This window comes from Suricata suricatta, chromosome 1, assembly GCF_006229205.1.
Source record: "Suricata suricatta isolate VVHF042 chromosome 1, meerkat_22Aug2017_6uvM2_HiC, whole genome shotgun sequence".
Classification (NCBI taxonomy): domain Eukaryota; kingdom Metazoa; phylum Chordata; class Mammalia; order Carnivora; family Herpestidae; genus Suricata; species Suricata suricatta.
This window is the reverse complement of record NC_043700.1, coordinates 152,132,193-152,145,916: the sequence shown is the minus strand read 5'-3', so window position 1 is coordinate 152,145,916 and position 13,724 is coordinate 152,132,193. Positions and strand designations below refer to the sequence as shown.

Below are 13,724 nucleotides of genomic sequence, written 5' to 3'. Positions count from 1 at the left end.
GGGTCCAGTGACAGGAGGAAAACACCCAAAGGAGTGGGAAAAGAAACAAAGCAAAGTCCCAGGCTTAGTAAAAGACAATTCTAATATTACATTGCAGAAACCGTATCAAGTCTTTCCTCAGGCACAGGTGCTGGGAGACAGACAAAAGAAAGCTGCCTCCAGAGCCCGTTGCAAATCAGGAGAGGACCGTAGTGCATGTGTTTTTAAATAAGCCCAGAAGTCCCATTATGCAAATAAAATGCTGAATATCAGACTAGGGAGGGGCTTCTGAAGGTGTGCTGCCAGTCCAATTCAGGGCCCTGCCCCACGGCAGACTGCACCCCAGCCAGCGAGGCACAAGTGTGTTTCCATATATGCATAAAACTCTTCCTTCCTGAATCTTTCCTAAGCCATTTAATTCACATTAATAAAAACGTACATGGGGATAATTTAAATACAGATGTCTATATAAAATTGGCCTCTTTTTCTGGAGGTTAACAAACTGTGGCATTCCAGCTATTTGCAGCTGCAGGGCTTAGAATTCTAAAGGAACAGCTATGTGGCAGCAATGTGGACCACAGATGGGAAGAAACTCACCTACCCCAGCCCTCTGCAAGGAGCACATCCCTGGATAGCAGGCTCGGGACTAAGGTTCAGTGTGGAAGCAGGAGGCAGCAGCTTTGCAAAACGCCTTCCTTCCATCCCCTCCCCAAAGAACCTTGCTGTGCCAACTCCCCTAGGGGATGTTGACCATATACAGTACCTGATTCCCGCTGTGTTGTCATAATGGAATTTGGGGTCACACACTTCCTCTTCCTCCATACAGGAAACAGGTGAGGTAGGCAGAGAGAGTCCAGAATCCTCCTCCATGCTCAAAGTCTCTGATATCGGGAGAACAATATAGTCTTTGCCATCCTGAAACAACAAACACAGCGATGCTATTATTATGGCTTCAGCCCCTCATGAGCCCCTTTCGTGAAAAACAAAGGCCAAGGGGGCTTTTGGTTAAGAGGTATGTCGCTTTCATATCCAAACGTAGAACTTAAAGACAACATTCAAAATGGTTCATCAAAAACAAAAGGGCCCTTGAAAGGGACATGTATATGAAAGTACGATAAAAGAGCTAATATAAAAACAAGATGAGGAAGGGAGCCACGGTGGTTACAAGGAAGATGAAGCAGGCTGTGGCCAGATGCACCGGCAGAGCACGGAGAGCTGAGGAATCACTTCTTCACAAAGCCCTACCCTACGTGAGCCGTGAGCCGGGTCTTTTAAAGGGCATGTCATCCAATTTTAGCCTCTACATTTCAAGGCAATGGAAAATCTGATGACAGGCTAGAGAAAAGCAATAAATGTGCAGGAAAATGGGTCTTCTGAGAAAAGGTTGCACAATTTAACATTATTTCATCAAGAGAAAGAAATAAAGGGCAATCTGATACCTTTAAACGTTAGAAAGTTTACTGATAAAAACAGATTTGACCCATTGTCCGTACCTGTTCAAAAGAAAAGCAGGAGGAAATTGGCTTCCATTCCTGGTAGTAAGAGGCACTGACTGGAGATTAAATAACTTTCTAATGGTAAAGGTTAACAATTCTAAAATCCTCCGATGGAAGGTACGGGGGCCTGGGATTTTACTAAGGAAAAAGCCTTGCATTTTGCAGGGTTCAGATGCGGTTTTACCTGCACAAGTATTAAATTTCTTGAAATCCCACCCACTGTTGACATTCTGTGGATCAACAAACGTTTTTGTTTGTGTTTTTTAGCTTTAGAAGAGTCTCTGAGGACAACAAAAAGATACATCAGGAGGAACCAGTGATCTGCTCCCTGGTTATGGGTTGGGACCTCATTAGGATCTCATCTATCTAAAAGGGTAATTAAAGGTTTTAAAAAAGCATTATTGCTCAGCTCTGCAGGAATATGGCTCCTTATTCAGTGGCTGAAGGACAGCATGGTGGCCATGAGATCTAGGGAGGAGAGGAGATCTTGTATACACTTCTTGGTTGGAGGTCACAAACCTGCTGGGCATTAGCTTGTAACAGATTTCCCAAATGTTCCACCAATTCTGAAAACGTGGGTCTCTGATTGGGCTCCCCATGCCAGCAGTCAAGCATGGTCTGGTACCTAGAGAAGCAAAATACTAATGTCATTAACTGCCTCCGTCTTCCTCATCTGATGCCAAAAATAAGCACTTGAATGAGTAAACATCTATGAAATGTCCACCATGAGCCCAGATACTAAACAGCAATACTACACCGTATAAAATGTGGAGTCCTACACTTACAGCCTCAAGTATTATAGAAAATGCTATAAATCAACATTTAATAGAAACTAACTTGGATGAGGGGTGCCTGGGTGGCTCAGTGGGTTAAGCCTCCTCCATTGACTCAGGTCACAATCTCACAGTCCATGAGTTCAAGCCCCGTGTGTGGCTCTGTGGTGACAGCTCAGAGCCAGGAGTCTGCTTCAGATTCCGTGTCTCCCCCTCTCTCTCTCTGCCCTTTCCCCACTCATGTTCTGTCTGTCTCTCTAAATAAATAAACAAGTAAACATTAAAAACTTAAAAAAAAGAAACTAACTGGTTGGTATAGATAAAGTGTTGTTTCAAGAAGAGATGACTCTTTGCTTTAGATTACCAAGGAAGACTTCCACAGAAAAGTAGGACACAGACTGGGTCATGAAAGAGGTCTGCATCATGAAAAGTCTTCCAGGCAGGGAGAATTTTTGTGAGCAAAGAAAGGTTAGAAAGATACTTTCAAAGTCTTACATTTCTGGTGTGGTATAATCAGGGGCTCTCATTCTAGTGCCCTCTTTCAATCGCCTACAAAATTCCTCATCAATCTTTACTCCAGGATATGGAGAAGCACCTAGAATAAAATAGGATTAAGACATTATTTGATTTGATTTTCTCTTATAGAAAATCCTGAGCCTAATTCTAGAACATCATATATATATATATGTATTATATAATGTATTACATATATGTTATATGTTATATATATATATATATATATAAAACAATCTAGAGCTTCCAAGTAAATTAAGTTTCACCAGATAAAGGTGGAACACGGGAGAGGAAAAGGTGCACTGGGGCCACTGACTTACATCATTCTATTCAGAGTATGGATGGAGGGACAAAAAGAAGTGACTTACCTAAGGAGAAAATTTCCCAGAGCAAAACACCGAAAGACCACACATCACTCTGAATTGTGTATACTCTGTCAAAAATTGTTTCTGGGGCCATCCACTTCAAAGGGAGGCGAGCCTAAGAGGGTAGAAGACAAGGAATCAGAACCCAACTTAGCACATATCTGAAGAAAAAACTTCCTTTGTTCCCAACACAGGTCCTGAAGCTTGCAAAGAGGAATTTGGATCCTGCAACTTAACGGATCAATGGGGTCATCTTGGAAACTTACATCTCCTTTTCTGACATAATCTGGGTCTTTATAAATATCCCGGGCCAAGCCAAAGTCACAGATTTTAACCACGTTCTTCTCCGACAAGAGGATATTTCGTGCAGCCAGGTCCCTGTGGATACACTGCAAAAAGAATCGTGTGTGTGTGTTAGGTCTCGGAACAGCTGATCTCTTCTGCGTCTGTTGTGACCTCATGCTCCAAAAAAATCCACATCAGAAAACTAACTGATTAACAAGCACTGGGCTAATGTCTTTCATCAACACTTCAGGAAAAAAGTCTGACTTTTGCTGAGACACACATCTGCTTTTTCCATAAACAGCCCCAGACTTTGGAGTCAAATAATTAAGTTATAGTATGATCATGGAGTCATAAATAGACTTCTCCTGGACACAGTTAAGAATGTGTTTCTGGTCACATCCACATATCCCTTTGGCCTGGCACCATATACGGTTAAAACCTGTTATTCTAAGGAGGCCCTAGAATGGAAGTTATTTCGAATGAATGCACGGAAACCAGGAACAAGGGGCGCTCGTTGGTTTGGTGCCCTTTGTTGGTTTCCCCATTCCACATGGAACTGAAGCTGACCAGCTCTGATAAACCATTCCCTGTGGGGCTCATCCTGTTTTCAAAGTGTCGGATTATCATAAAGGCCTACAAAAGAGATTTCTCGCTGGTCCAGTTGACCCTCTGGTGCACTAAAGAGGAAAAGGGAGTTTCCCTTGCTTTCTCTCTACTCTTTTCCATTCCTCAGTTTCTCTCTCCCTAATATCTCCCACCTTCATGTAACTTCCCACTACTGAGCAACTTAAGCTCCGCCCGGTAGATTTGTGAGGGAATAGAGTCTCAGGGAACATTTCTAAATGAATGAAAGGCTCAGAAGATTCTGAAGTCAAAGCAGGAGTGACCATGGGGGCCTGGCATTGCTGAACACCCACACCTTGAGTCTGCATAGTGCTTGTTTCTGGAAAGGGCATATTCAGGTACGCCTGAGTGGCTCAGTTGGTTAAGTGTCCAACTTCGGCTCAGGTCATGATCTCACGCCTTATGAGTCTGAGACCTGCATGGGGCTCTGTGCTGACAGCTCAGACCCTGGAGCCTGCTTCGGATTCTGTGTCTCCCTCGCTCTCTCCCTCCCCCACTTGTGCTCTGTCTCTCTCTCAAAAATGAATAAACATAAAAAAAAATTTTTTAATGAAAGAGGCATATGCAAAAGCACATTGGCAAGCATGACTGAGCATGACAGGAGATTCCAAAAAATAGATAGTCCACCCTACATTTCCCCCAACCAAAGAGCTTCCTTTTTTTAGCCCAACAACCAGGTGGTGTTCAAGAAATCAACCAGCAGATGTGAGAAAAGTTAAAGGTCCCCTGCCCGATTCCCTTCCCAGTCGAAAGATATCCTGACCAAAAGGCAGGCTCTGGCCTTAAAAAAAAAAAAAGTGAAATAAAATCAGAATCTCCACGGGCAATGGGCCTTTCTCCATAGGAAAATCCTGTAAGACTCCCACTTATCTACCTTCCCTTTGGGGGAAAGAAGACAAGACCTATCCCGGCAGACACATCTGAGATCCTGAGGCTCTAAAAGCTCTAACAAGCTTTAAGCTTCAGAGAGAGAAATCGGGGAGAGATTTTCCTCTAATTTGGAAACAAAAACAAACTTTAAGTATTTCTTTCCTTGCCAGGAGGGTGCAGCATATGCATTTTGTCAACTGATCGTTTTTCCTGAAACTTAACTTGAATTTTTCTTGCTTAACATAAAACCATCTATTCTCCCCTTTCCGGAGGCTGGAATCTGTGGTGTTTACAACCTTTGGAATATTTGTAACTTGTCACGTCCCCACCTCGGTTTTTGTTTGGCCTACTTTTCTAATTTTAGCTTTTTTAATCGCTCACATCTGAAGCCTGTCCTTCCTTGTTTCTAATTATATCACTAACAAATACTTTTTGATGGATGGTGATGAATGTAAAATAAAGTAAAAATACACTCTCTTACGCCAAGATATCTGCAAGACTCAGGCTGTCACCTCTTCCAGGTCACTGTTAGATGTCACATTCTTATGAAGCCTTCCTTGCTCACTTTGTTTAAAATTGATGTACACAAACACAGAAGCCTATGCACACCCAAACATACCAGTCCTGTATCCTCAATAGCCCTTTCCTGCTTATTTTTCCCCTACGTATCTGACTTGTTTATATTGTTCACCGTTTGCTCCACAAGATAGGACGTGAACTCCAGGAAGGTGGAGAGTCCTGCCTGTTTGTTCACACAGTCTTCTTAGTACCTCGAAGACTGCTTGCCCTTCGTAGATGTTCACTAAGTATTTATCGCATGAACTGATTTCATGAAATTCCTACACCTCCTTAAGTTAGCAGAAGTGGGGCCTCCCTAGCAGAGCTCTTCGAATAGGCCTAGGAGTGGACAATGAATTACAGTTTGAGACAAACACCCATGGCTGGCACTGGACATCTTACTTCCAAATCCGTGATCTGAAGAGACACTTGGCTTCCCCCTGAGCTGTCTTACCTTCCGGGACGCCAAAAACTCCATGCCCTTAGCCACCTGGAAACTGTAACAGATGAGATGCTCCAAGGTCAGGAAGTTCTTGTACAGGTCTTCAGAAACTGTTTGAAGATGAAGGACAGAAATCAGTATTGCCACCAGAGACTATGTGTTTCTAAGTCTGTGAGCATAATCTTCATTTTCAGACTTGGGAGTTAAGCCTCTGGAAACAGAAGCAGAGAGAAAATGCCTGTATCTTCGGCAAGTTTGCTGAATCCCAGTATTATTAGCTTTCATCAGACTCCTTAGCAAAACAATGTTGGTTTTTCCATCGTAATCAGATTGAACCAGCAAATCCAGGCGGCAGAAGGGAGGTCAATTTGGCAGAGATGGCAGGGAGCGAGAGAGGACTTTTTCAAGTTTGCTGTTTTAAACTGTTGTGTTTTTTTTTCATGTACCCAGAGGGATAAACAATAGTTTCCTATCAAGAACTCTAAAAATAAAACAACAATATTCAGGGTCATTGAATCTTTTCTCTCCAAGCTTTGTCCTGGGACAAAGGCCAAAGGTCAAATTGTAATCGACAACAGATAACTAAAAATACCAGAAATATGTTTACTTCTCTCACTTTCAAGCTGAGAAAGTGCTGTAAACACATTAAAACAGGCCTGCGAGGATGCCTTTTTCCCCTTCAAAGGTATGAATGAATGATGACAGGAACTTCGAGGGAAAGATGGATTTGCGTAAACTGGTGGTATTTACTTCCGTGCAACTGGTACAAATAAACACTAACACATTAATGGGTGTTTCACATGATCTCTTAACTTTGGTCAGATAAGATAAGACATGGCTTTTCTCCTAGAGACAAATACTGGAGTAAATGAAAACTCCACTGTAATAATAACCTTGTAAGTATTAAAAAGACTGTGAACCGTTTTCTCAATGATTTTTTTATGCTTAGGGCTAGAGGGCTCAGTGAACAATTAGTGAAACCCTTTCTTTTCCAAATGAAGAAAAGGAGGACAAATTTCAGGCCAACATCCTTTCTATTCCAACTCAATTCCCCAATCCTTTGAGTTTCCTATGCGCTGGCCACCATTTTGTGAGAAGGATGGGACAGAGGTAACATGGGGTCTAGACAGCCTCTCCACACTCCTCTAGGCCAGGCTCCAGCCTCGCACAGCCCACTCGGCTTCTACGAGGAAGAAGTCAGATTTAAGTTCTAGCTGTAGCCTCATGTAAAGGGAAATGGAAGCAGGTTTCTTCCACTATTTCATGACTGGATTCTTCTAAGCTCATGCCTCAAAAGGAGCCAGATGTCAGGAAGCCTCATCTCTATATCCTTGGAGATGTCTCTGCTCCTTCTAAGGGAAGCAGATACTATATCCTGGAGCTGAAAGAAGTCTTGAAGTTTAGACTGGGAATACAACATACTCACAGAGAACACTAAAATATCATTGGACACATAACTGGATAAAGGAAAATATGTTTACCAAGGCTCCCCTGAGGACGTATGGTTGATAAGCCACTTGGACTGGGGTGGGAACAGCAGGTGACCCCTACGCCACCTCGGAGAGGTCAGGTATACTTAACTGAAAGGCTTGTGTTGTGCTGGTGACTTAGGCAGGACAGGGCTGAACTGGTGAGAGCAATGGGAAGGCTACTCAACCACCAGAGAGCCTCCTTTGTCCTTCTTGAACAGAGCACCAAGCCCCTCCTGCTACTCCACATTGAACCAATGGTTTCTTTTTTTTTTTTAAGCATACTCAGAGGAAAAACATTTAATATAAAGATTCAAGATTGCCATCATGATGATAAAATTGAATACCCTTCTCATGATAAAAGTTCAACTTTTCCATCTTTTTTCTCTTTGACTTATCCTGTCATCTTTTTTTTCCTGTGCTTTTCTATGACTTTTACCCTCCCTCCTCCTGTCTATGGTTACATTGACAGATTCCATCCCTCTCCCCAATAGTTTAGAAGTCTACTCCTATGCAAGCTATGATGATTAACATTAATTTTAAAACACCCTTTAACTATGCCAACAAAGTAACTTCCCCTTCTCCTCCTCCCCAAGTACACTATTTGAAGCCCATCCTCCTGGGTAAAAATGTGGCATTTTATTTCTGACTTTTCCATATTGATTTTTGCTGTAGGAGGAAGGTAATATATATTGTGTGCACATATTTATAGTCATCCTAGAATACTAAGGTAGATCCTCCAGTACTTCTTTCAGTGAAGGTATGCAAGAAATAAACTAAAAGATCATAAAGGTTTCCAGAAAGAGAAGAGAGATAAGCTGAAGAGGAACAAGAATCAGATTGACAGCAGACTTATCATTGGATACTCTAGATGCTAGAAGTAAGTGGAGCAGTTCATAAAAGTTCTGCAAGCAAAAGGCTTAACAGATACCTGGCCAAACTGGCATTTGATTTTGAAGGCAAAACAAAGACATTTTTTGATACTGAAGAACCCATAGTTTCAAAGCACTGAGTTAATGGTCGACTGCTTAGCTCTCCTGGGGTACCGAGATTTCTCTGGCTCTCCGTGCTTTGCCTCACAACCTAGCCAGCTGCTTATTTAAGGCTTCCACACTTCACTTTTGGGAAGTCTGAATGGAGACAGTCTCAAAATTCAAGACTTTTTCAAATTTTATGGAGTACTGAACTTTTCCATGACAAAATTCCTCATAACACCTTATCACCTCTTTTCTTTTATTTTAAATTTATAGTTTATTGTCAAGTTGGTTTCCATATAACACCCAGTGCTCTTCCCCACAAGTGCCCTCCTCCGTGACCATCACTCCCCTTCCCTTTACTCCCTCCCGCTTTAGCCCTCAGTTTGTTTTCAGTATTCAAGAGTCTCTCATGATTTGCCTCCCTCCCTCCTGAAGATATATACAATGGAATACTACATGGCAATGAGAAAGAATGAAATCTGGCCATTCATAGCAAAGTGGATGGACCTCGAGGGTGTCATGCTAAGCAAAATAAGTTATGGGGAGAAGGACAGATACCATATGTTTACACTCATAGGTCTAACAGGAGAAACCTAACAGAGGACCATGGAGAGGGGAAGGGGGAAAAAGAGTTATCACTTCTTTTCTGCAAGAGCATGCGTTAAGTGTGAAGAAAGCAATGACAGGTACCTTCCTCTTCCTCCACATCACTGAGGGATTTCTCCTCAACAAATCCAGAGCTGGCTGAGCTCTGACTACTCGTGATACTATCCAAACGGCGTTTTGGATCCATAGTGATTTCCCCAACGTATTCTTTTCCTTGACGAAACCGTGCCCCTTTGGTCTATAATGAAGCAAATGAACAAATTCCTTGAATGCAAACAAGATCTCTAAAATGTAGTAAACTATAAAAATAATTATAACTATTAAAACCAGATAAGATGGACATCAATTTCAAGAATATGGAATCTCTGGGCTGAAATTTTGGGCAAATGTTCTACATAATAGATTTTCTTCCATGAGGCCTAGTTCCTTCTTTATTTATTTCTTATTTTTTTTGAAGTTTCTTTTTATTCGTCTTGAGAGAGATAGAGAGCAAGCAAGGAGGAACAGAAAGGGAGACAGAATCCCAAGCAAGCTCTGCACCATCAGGGCAGAGCCCAACACATGGCTTGAATTCACAAACTGTGAGATCATGACCAAGGCCAAGATCAAGAGTCAGACGCTTAACCAACTGAGCCAACCAGGTACCCTGCTCCTTCTTTAGCTTAGAGATAAATGCCTTGTTTCAAGTCTATCCCAGGTACACTTCCAACTTTAGGGTGCTTTTAACAGAAGGACTGACACTCCATGGGGCCAATGCGAGGAGAGAGAGAAAAGAATCCAAAACCATGCTTCCCTCTATTCTTTCCTTTCTTTCTCCCTTCCTCAGGCACTATCTATAATGGCTCAGTAAATTAGAGTCACAAAAAAATAAAACATGAGAAGATATGTTCCCCAGTCGGTAAAAGAGGAAGTTATAACAGCCAAGAGAAAATTCCTCACAAGTTCTTTTTTTTTTAAGTTTATTTATTTTTAGAGAGAGAGAGAGAGAGAGAGAGCACATGCAAGTAGGGGAGGGGTAGAGAAAGAGAGAGAGAATCCCAAGCAGGTTCTGTGCTACCAGCACAAAGCCCAACTCAGGGCCCCATCTCAAGAACTGTTAAGACTGTGACCTGAACCAAGATCAAGAGTTGGACACCTAACTGATTGACCACCAGGCACCCCCCTTTCACAATATTTTAACAAAAGAAGATTAACCTGTATCACTTTGTGTTTTCCTCCGTTTTACAAAGTGACCAGGGCTGAATTAAGAAATGACATACCTTATAGGGGACAAATTCATTTCTCTTGCTCCTTAAATAAGTGGACAAGTTTCCAAACTTGCAAAATTCCACAATCACCATGAGTGGCCCTGCAGACAGCACAGCATGTCAAGAAAGGAAAATGTTTCTGCTCGTGTATCTCATCAAGTGTTTAATACATTGATGAACAAGAAAATATCATAGAAAATGCTACACTTTCATTGGGGAAAGGATCATAGGCATCAGTGGGTCACAATGCCCTTACAGCATAGCTTTTCTTTTTCCAAAAGGCAATTACACAACCCGATCAACCAAAATTTCAGAAGAAAATCCATCCACTTTCTTTGAACTACTCTTAAGGTCTTTGCTTCCAAGTTTTTGGAGAAGTTTACTTCTCTCATCTGAACACCTACTACACAAGTAGCAAACTGCCGTATAGTGAGGCGGCATTTTTTTAATTCACAGGAAGTTCTAGACTAACTTAGAGTGCCCATTAAACCTCTATGAAATATATTTATATCCAGGGATCTGGCACGGTATCCTAAGTTAAGGAAATCAAGGACATGGGAGTTGAGTGGTTTCCATGAAACACCAGCAGAGAACCAGATGCCGAAATCTTAGGCAGCCAGAACCCTCCACAGATACTCACCTCCTGGCTTGGTGCAGGCACCTAGAAGATTGACCACATTGAGATGGTGGCCAATATGAATGAGGATCTTGAGTTCAGACATGAGGGCTCGGTGTTCGCTGTGTGTGGCTCCTTCTACAAACACACAGCAAACAGAGAAATCTCAATGTGGTCAGTAGTTAGGAGGATCAGTGCCCCCCTGCATGCATGTGTATAACTTAGCTTCCAGGGATAATATGACTGTAACCCAATTTACAGATTAAGTGCATTAAAAGTCAAGTATAAATTATATTTTCCAATTCTAAATCAAATTCTTACTCTAAAGTGCACCAAGAATGTTTGATATTTAAAGGAATCTATTGTGAAGTCTTTTGCAAAGCGGAGAATACATCTGCAAATGGAATCGCGCCCAGATTTTCTTTCCTTTACAAAATTGGATTTTCATGTATCAGGTTGACTATGCTTCTTAGGGCCTGATTATTTCAGTGCTTCCTGGTAAGGAAGCAACACCATGTATTAAATATCCTTATGTGTTAGGGGCTATGCTGAAGTTCCCGCCAATCAGTGCCAAGCAGGAAACTTAACAAGGGCCAGCTGGCAAGGCCAGTTGGCACATGAGGCCGATGAGGCTAAAACTGCGAGTGTGATCCTGTACACTTCCCTCTAATTGATAGACACGGTCCACACCTCAGACCCTGACGGGCTGCCTCAAATCTGCACACCCCGTTAGCCACAAGGGAGATTCTCCAAAGGGACAGACATGGCTTTGAAATGCACAAGACCTATGGGCCAAGGGTCAGTAGCACTGCCTCCATCAGTGAAAGCACATCACAACTGGAGCCGAGAGCTTTATATGCACCACCTCCCCAAATTAAAACAAGGCCAGAATTCCATTACCACTAGGATTAACAATTGTTTATAAGGCTTTTAATTTTTAAAACGTCTCCGACGGTCCTCTGTTCCCTAGCACCACACTTATCTTTTATGGAGAAAGTTTTTACATATTCCAGTTCTATGAGACATACTATTTTGGCACTCTACTATTTTTACTTATTATATTAAGTTTCTTTCCATGTCTCTACATGGTCTATAATTACCTTACCAATGCACCATAAGATATTAAGGAACAATTTTTACATAATCAAGGTATTTTTTTCCCTAAAGTCGGGCCACGAAGTACAGCTGTGTGAGCTGTATCCTGCACAAGGGCTCCCTGGCAAAGTTGGGAAATCAATGAAGCTGAACCCCATCCTCAACTTCGCCTGGAAGGCCAGGTACCCTGGCATAAGGCTATAAAAGAGGAACTTTTTCCCAATTTGCACAAAGGCCTCCGCTGGCTACATGCTTGGCTAGTGGGCTCACCTAACCACAGGGCTGCTGGTATAAGCCTTACATTACGTTTGCAGACCAGATGAAACAGATAGAGAGATACAGCACCATCTAATTTTGCTTTTACCTTTCAACATTTTGACAGCCACTGTCTTGCAAGTTGCTGTCTTGTCAATTCCAAAGGCATCTGCTTCAATCACTTGGCCAAAGGCACCGCGGCCAAGGGGCTTACCTATAGTCAACAACAATAGCAAACAAAACAGACTTGGACTATTAGCGCACTAAAGTGAAATGCAGAGATTCGACTAGATCGGATCACCCACACACCCCAGTTTAACTCGGAGAGTCCATCTCACTCCCTAGTCCTGGCTTAATTATTTAATATCTCCTGGCTTCCCTCTCCAAATGCCCTCCTTTGGATTATTGTACAGAGATCCTACTTCTAAGTGACTAAAATGATGATTACTCAAATTCTAGAGACAGAATGAATATTCTGAACCTGAATCCAGCATATGGGTAGATTAGATTTGTCATCTGCCTAAAGGAGGAAGAGATGGGCTGGTAAACCCAACATCAAATTACTATCACTTGAAAACATACCTAGTTTCAGCCGGTCCCTAGGGAATTCCCATTTGCTGGCATCATAAGGCAGACGTTCACAGTGTTCATCCAAGGGCAGTTCATCTGGATCCATGACGATGGACAGGTAGCCCGTCTTCAGTTCCCCTCCATTGGCCTGGAAAGCATCATTCCTTCCAGTCACACACACACTCTGTGGTCTGGCTGTTGTTTCTGCGTGTGCTTGTTATTGTTGTTTATGGAAGCCTCATTCCTGATGTCTCATTTTCAAATACAATTCGTGGAGTCTGAGAGTAAGTCCTATTATAATCCTGCATCCAGTGTCCCCTCCCCCTCGAAATGAGCTCAGAATGAAGTACTTAAATCTTAATTACACTGGACAGTCCAAGCCCTTTTCTCCTCTAGTGGTTTCTATCAATTAAAGCCCAGTTGTCCAGCCAAAAGAAAGTGGGAAAGAATGTTATTGTATTGAAATAAAATTGTGCCATTGAGCCAATAACAATAGGAAGAAACAACTCAAAGAGCCCCAGTCAGCTTTCATTAATCATGAAAAGCAACGTACATGGAATGGAAGGGAAATGATTTTGTTACCCGCTTAACGGTCCGTAGAACGATGACAAGTAATAACCAGAAGAACATGGCAATCACCGCTGTGCCTACTAGAATAATTACTTCCAAGTTTGTCTTCTCCTGGGCACCTAGAAAGACACAACAGAATGCTGAACACTCATATCCCTTGATATAAGAGGACATAAGAGGACAAAGTTTACCAACTTGGAAAAAATCCTAGATAATAATAGTCACAAGCCTCTAATTTGAAGGGAATCTATAACATTCTTTTTAAAATTTTTTATGTTTATTTATTTTTGAGAGAGAGAGAGGCAGACAGTGAGGTAGACACAGAATCTGAAGCATCCTTCAGTTTCTGAGGTGTCAGCACAGAGACCGATGACGTGGGGTTCGAACTCACAAATGGCGAGATCATGACCGAGC

General features: G+C 42.1%; 1 protein-coding gene across 3 annotated transcripts in view; it reads right to left on the bottom strand.

Annotated features, from left to right (window-relative positions):
* The window catches only part of KDR (kinase insert domain receptor), an 80,828-nt gene that overhangs the window by 42,358 nt on the left and 24,746 nt on the right, over positions 1 to 13,724 (bottom strand). For all 3 annotated transcript variants that reach the window (XM_029945687.1, XM_029945686.1, XM_029945688.1), the window contains exons 16-27: positions 13,323 to 13,429; positions 12,753 to 12,888; positions 12,280 to 12,384; positions 10,845 to 10,958; positions 10,217 to 10,305; positions 9,042 to 9,195; positions 5,918 to 6,015; positions 3,393 to 3,515; positions 3,130 to 3,241; positions 2,744 to 2,843; positions 1,995 to 2,100; positions 743 to 894 (exon numbers count right to left, since the gene is read on the bottom strand). In XM_029945687.1, coding sequence (XP_029801547.1) covers positions 743 to 894; positions 1,995 to 2,100; positions 2,744 to 2,843; positions 3,130 to 3,241; positions 3,393 to 3,515; positions 5,918 to 6,015; positions 9,042 to 9,195; positions 10,217 to 10,305; positions 10,845 to 10,958; positions 12,280 to 12,384; positions 12,753 to 12,888; positions 13,323 to 13,429 — 1,396 coding nt within the window. The remainder of the gene's footprint in view (positions 1 to 742; positions 895 to 1,994; positions 2,101 to 2,743; positions 2,844 to 3,129; positions 3,242 to 3,392; positions 3,516 to 5,917; positions 6,016 to 9,041; positions 9,196 to 10,216; positions 10,306 to 10,844; positions 10,959 to 12,279; positions 12,385 to 12,752; positions 12,889 to 13,322; positions 13,430 to 13,724) is intronic.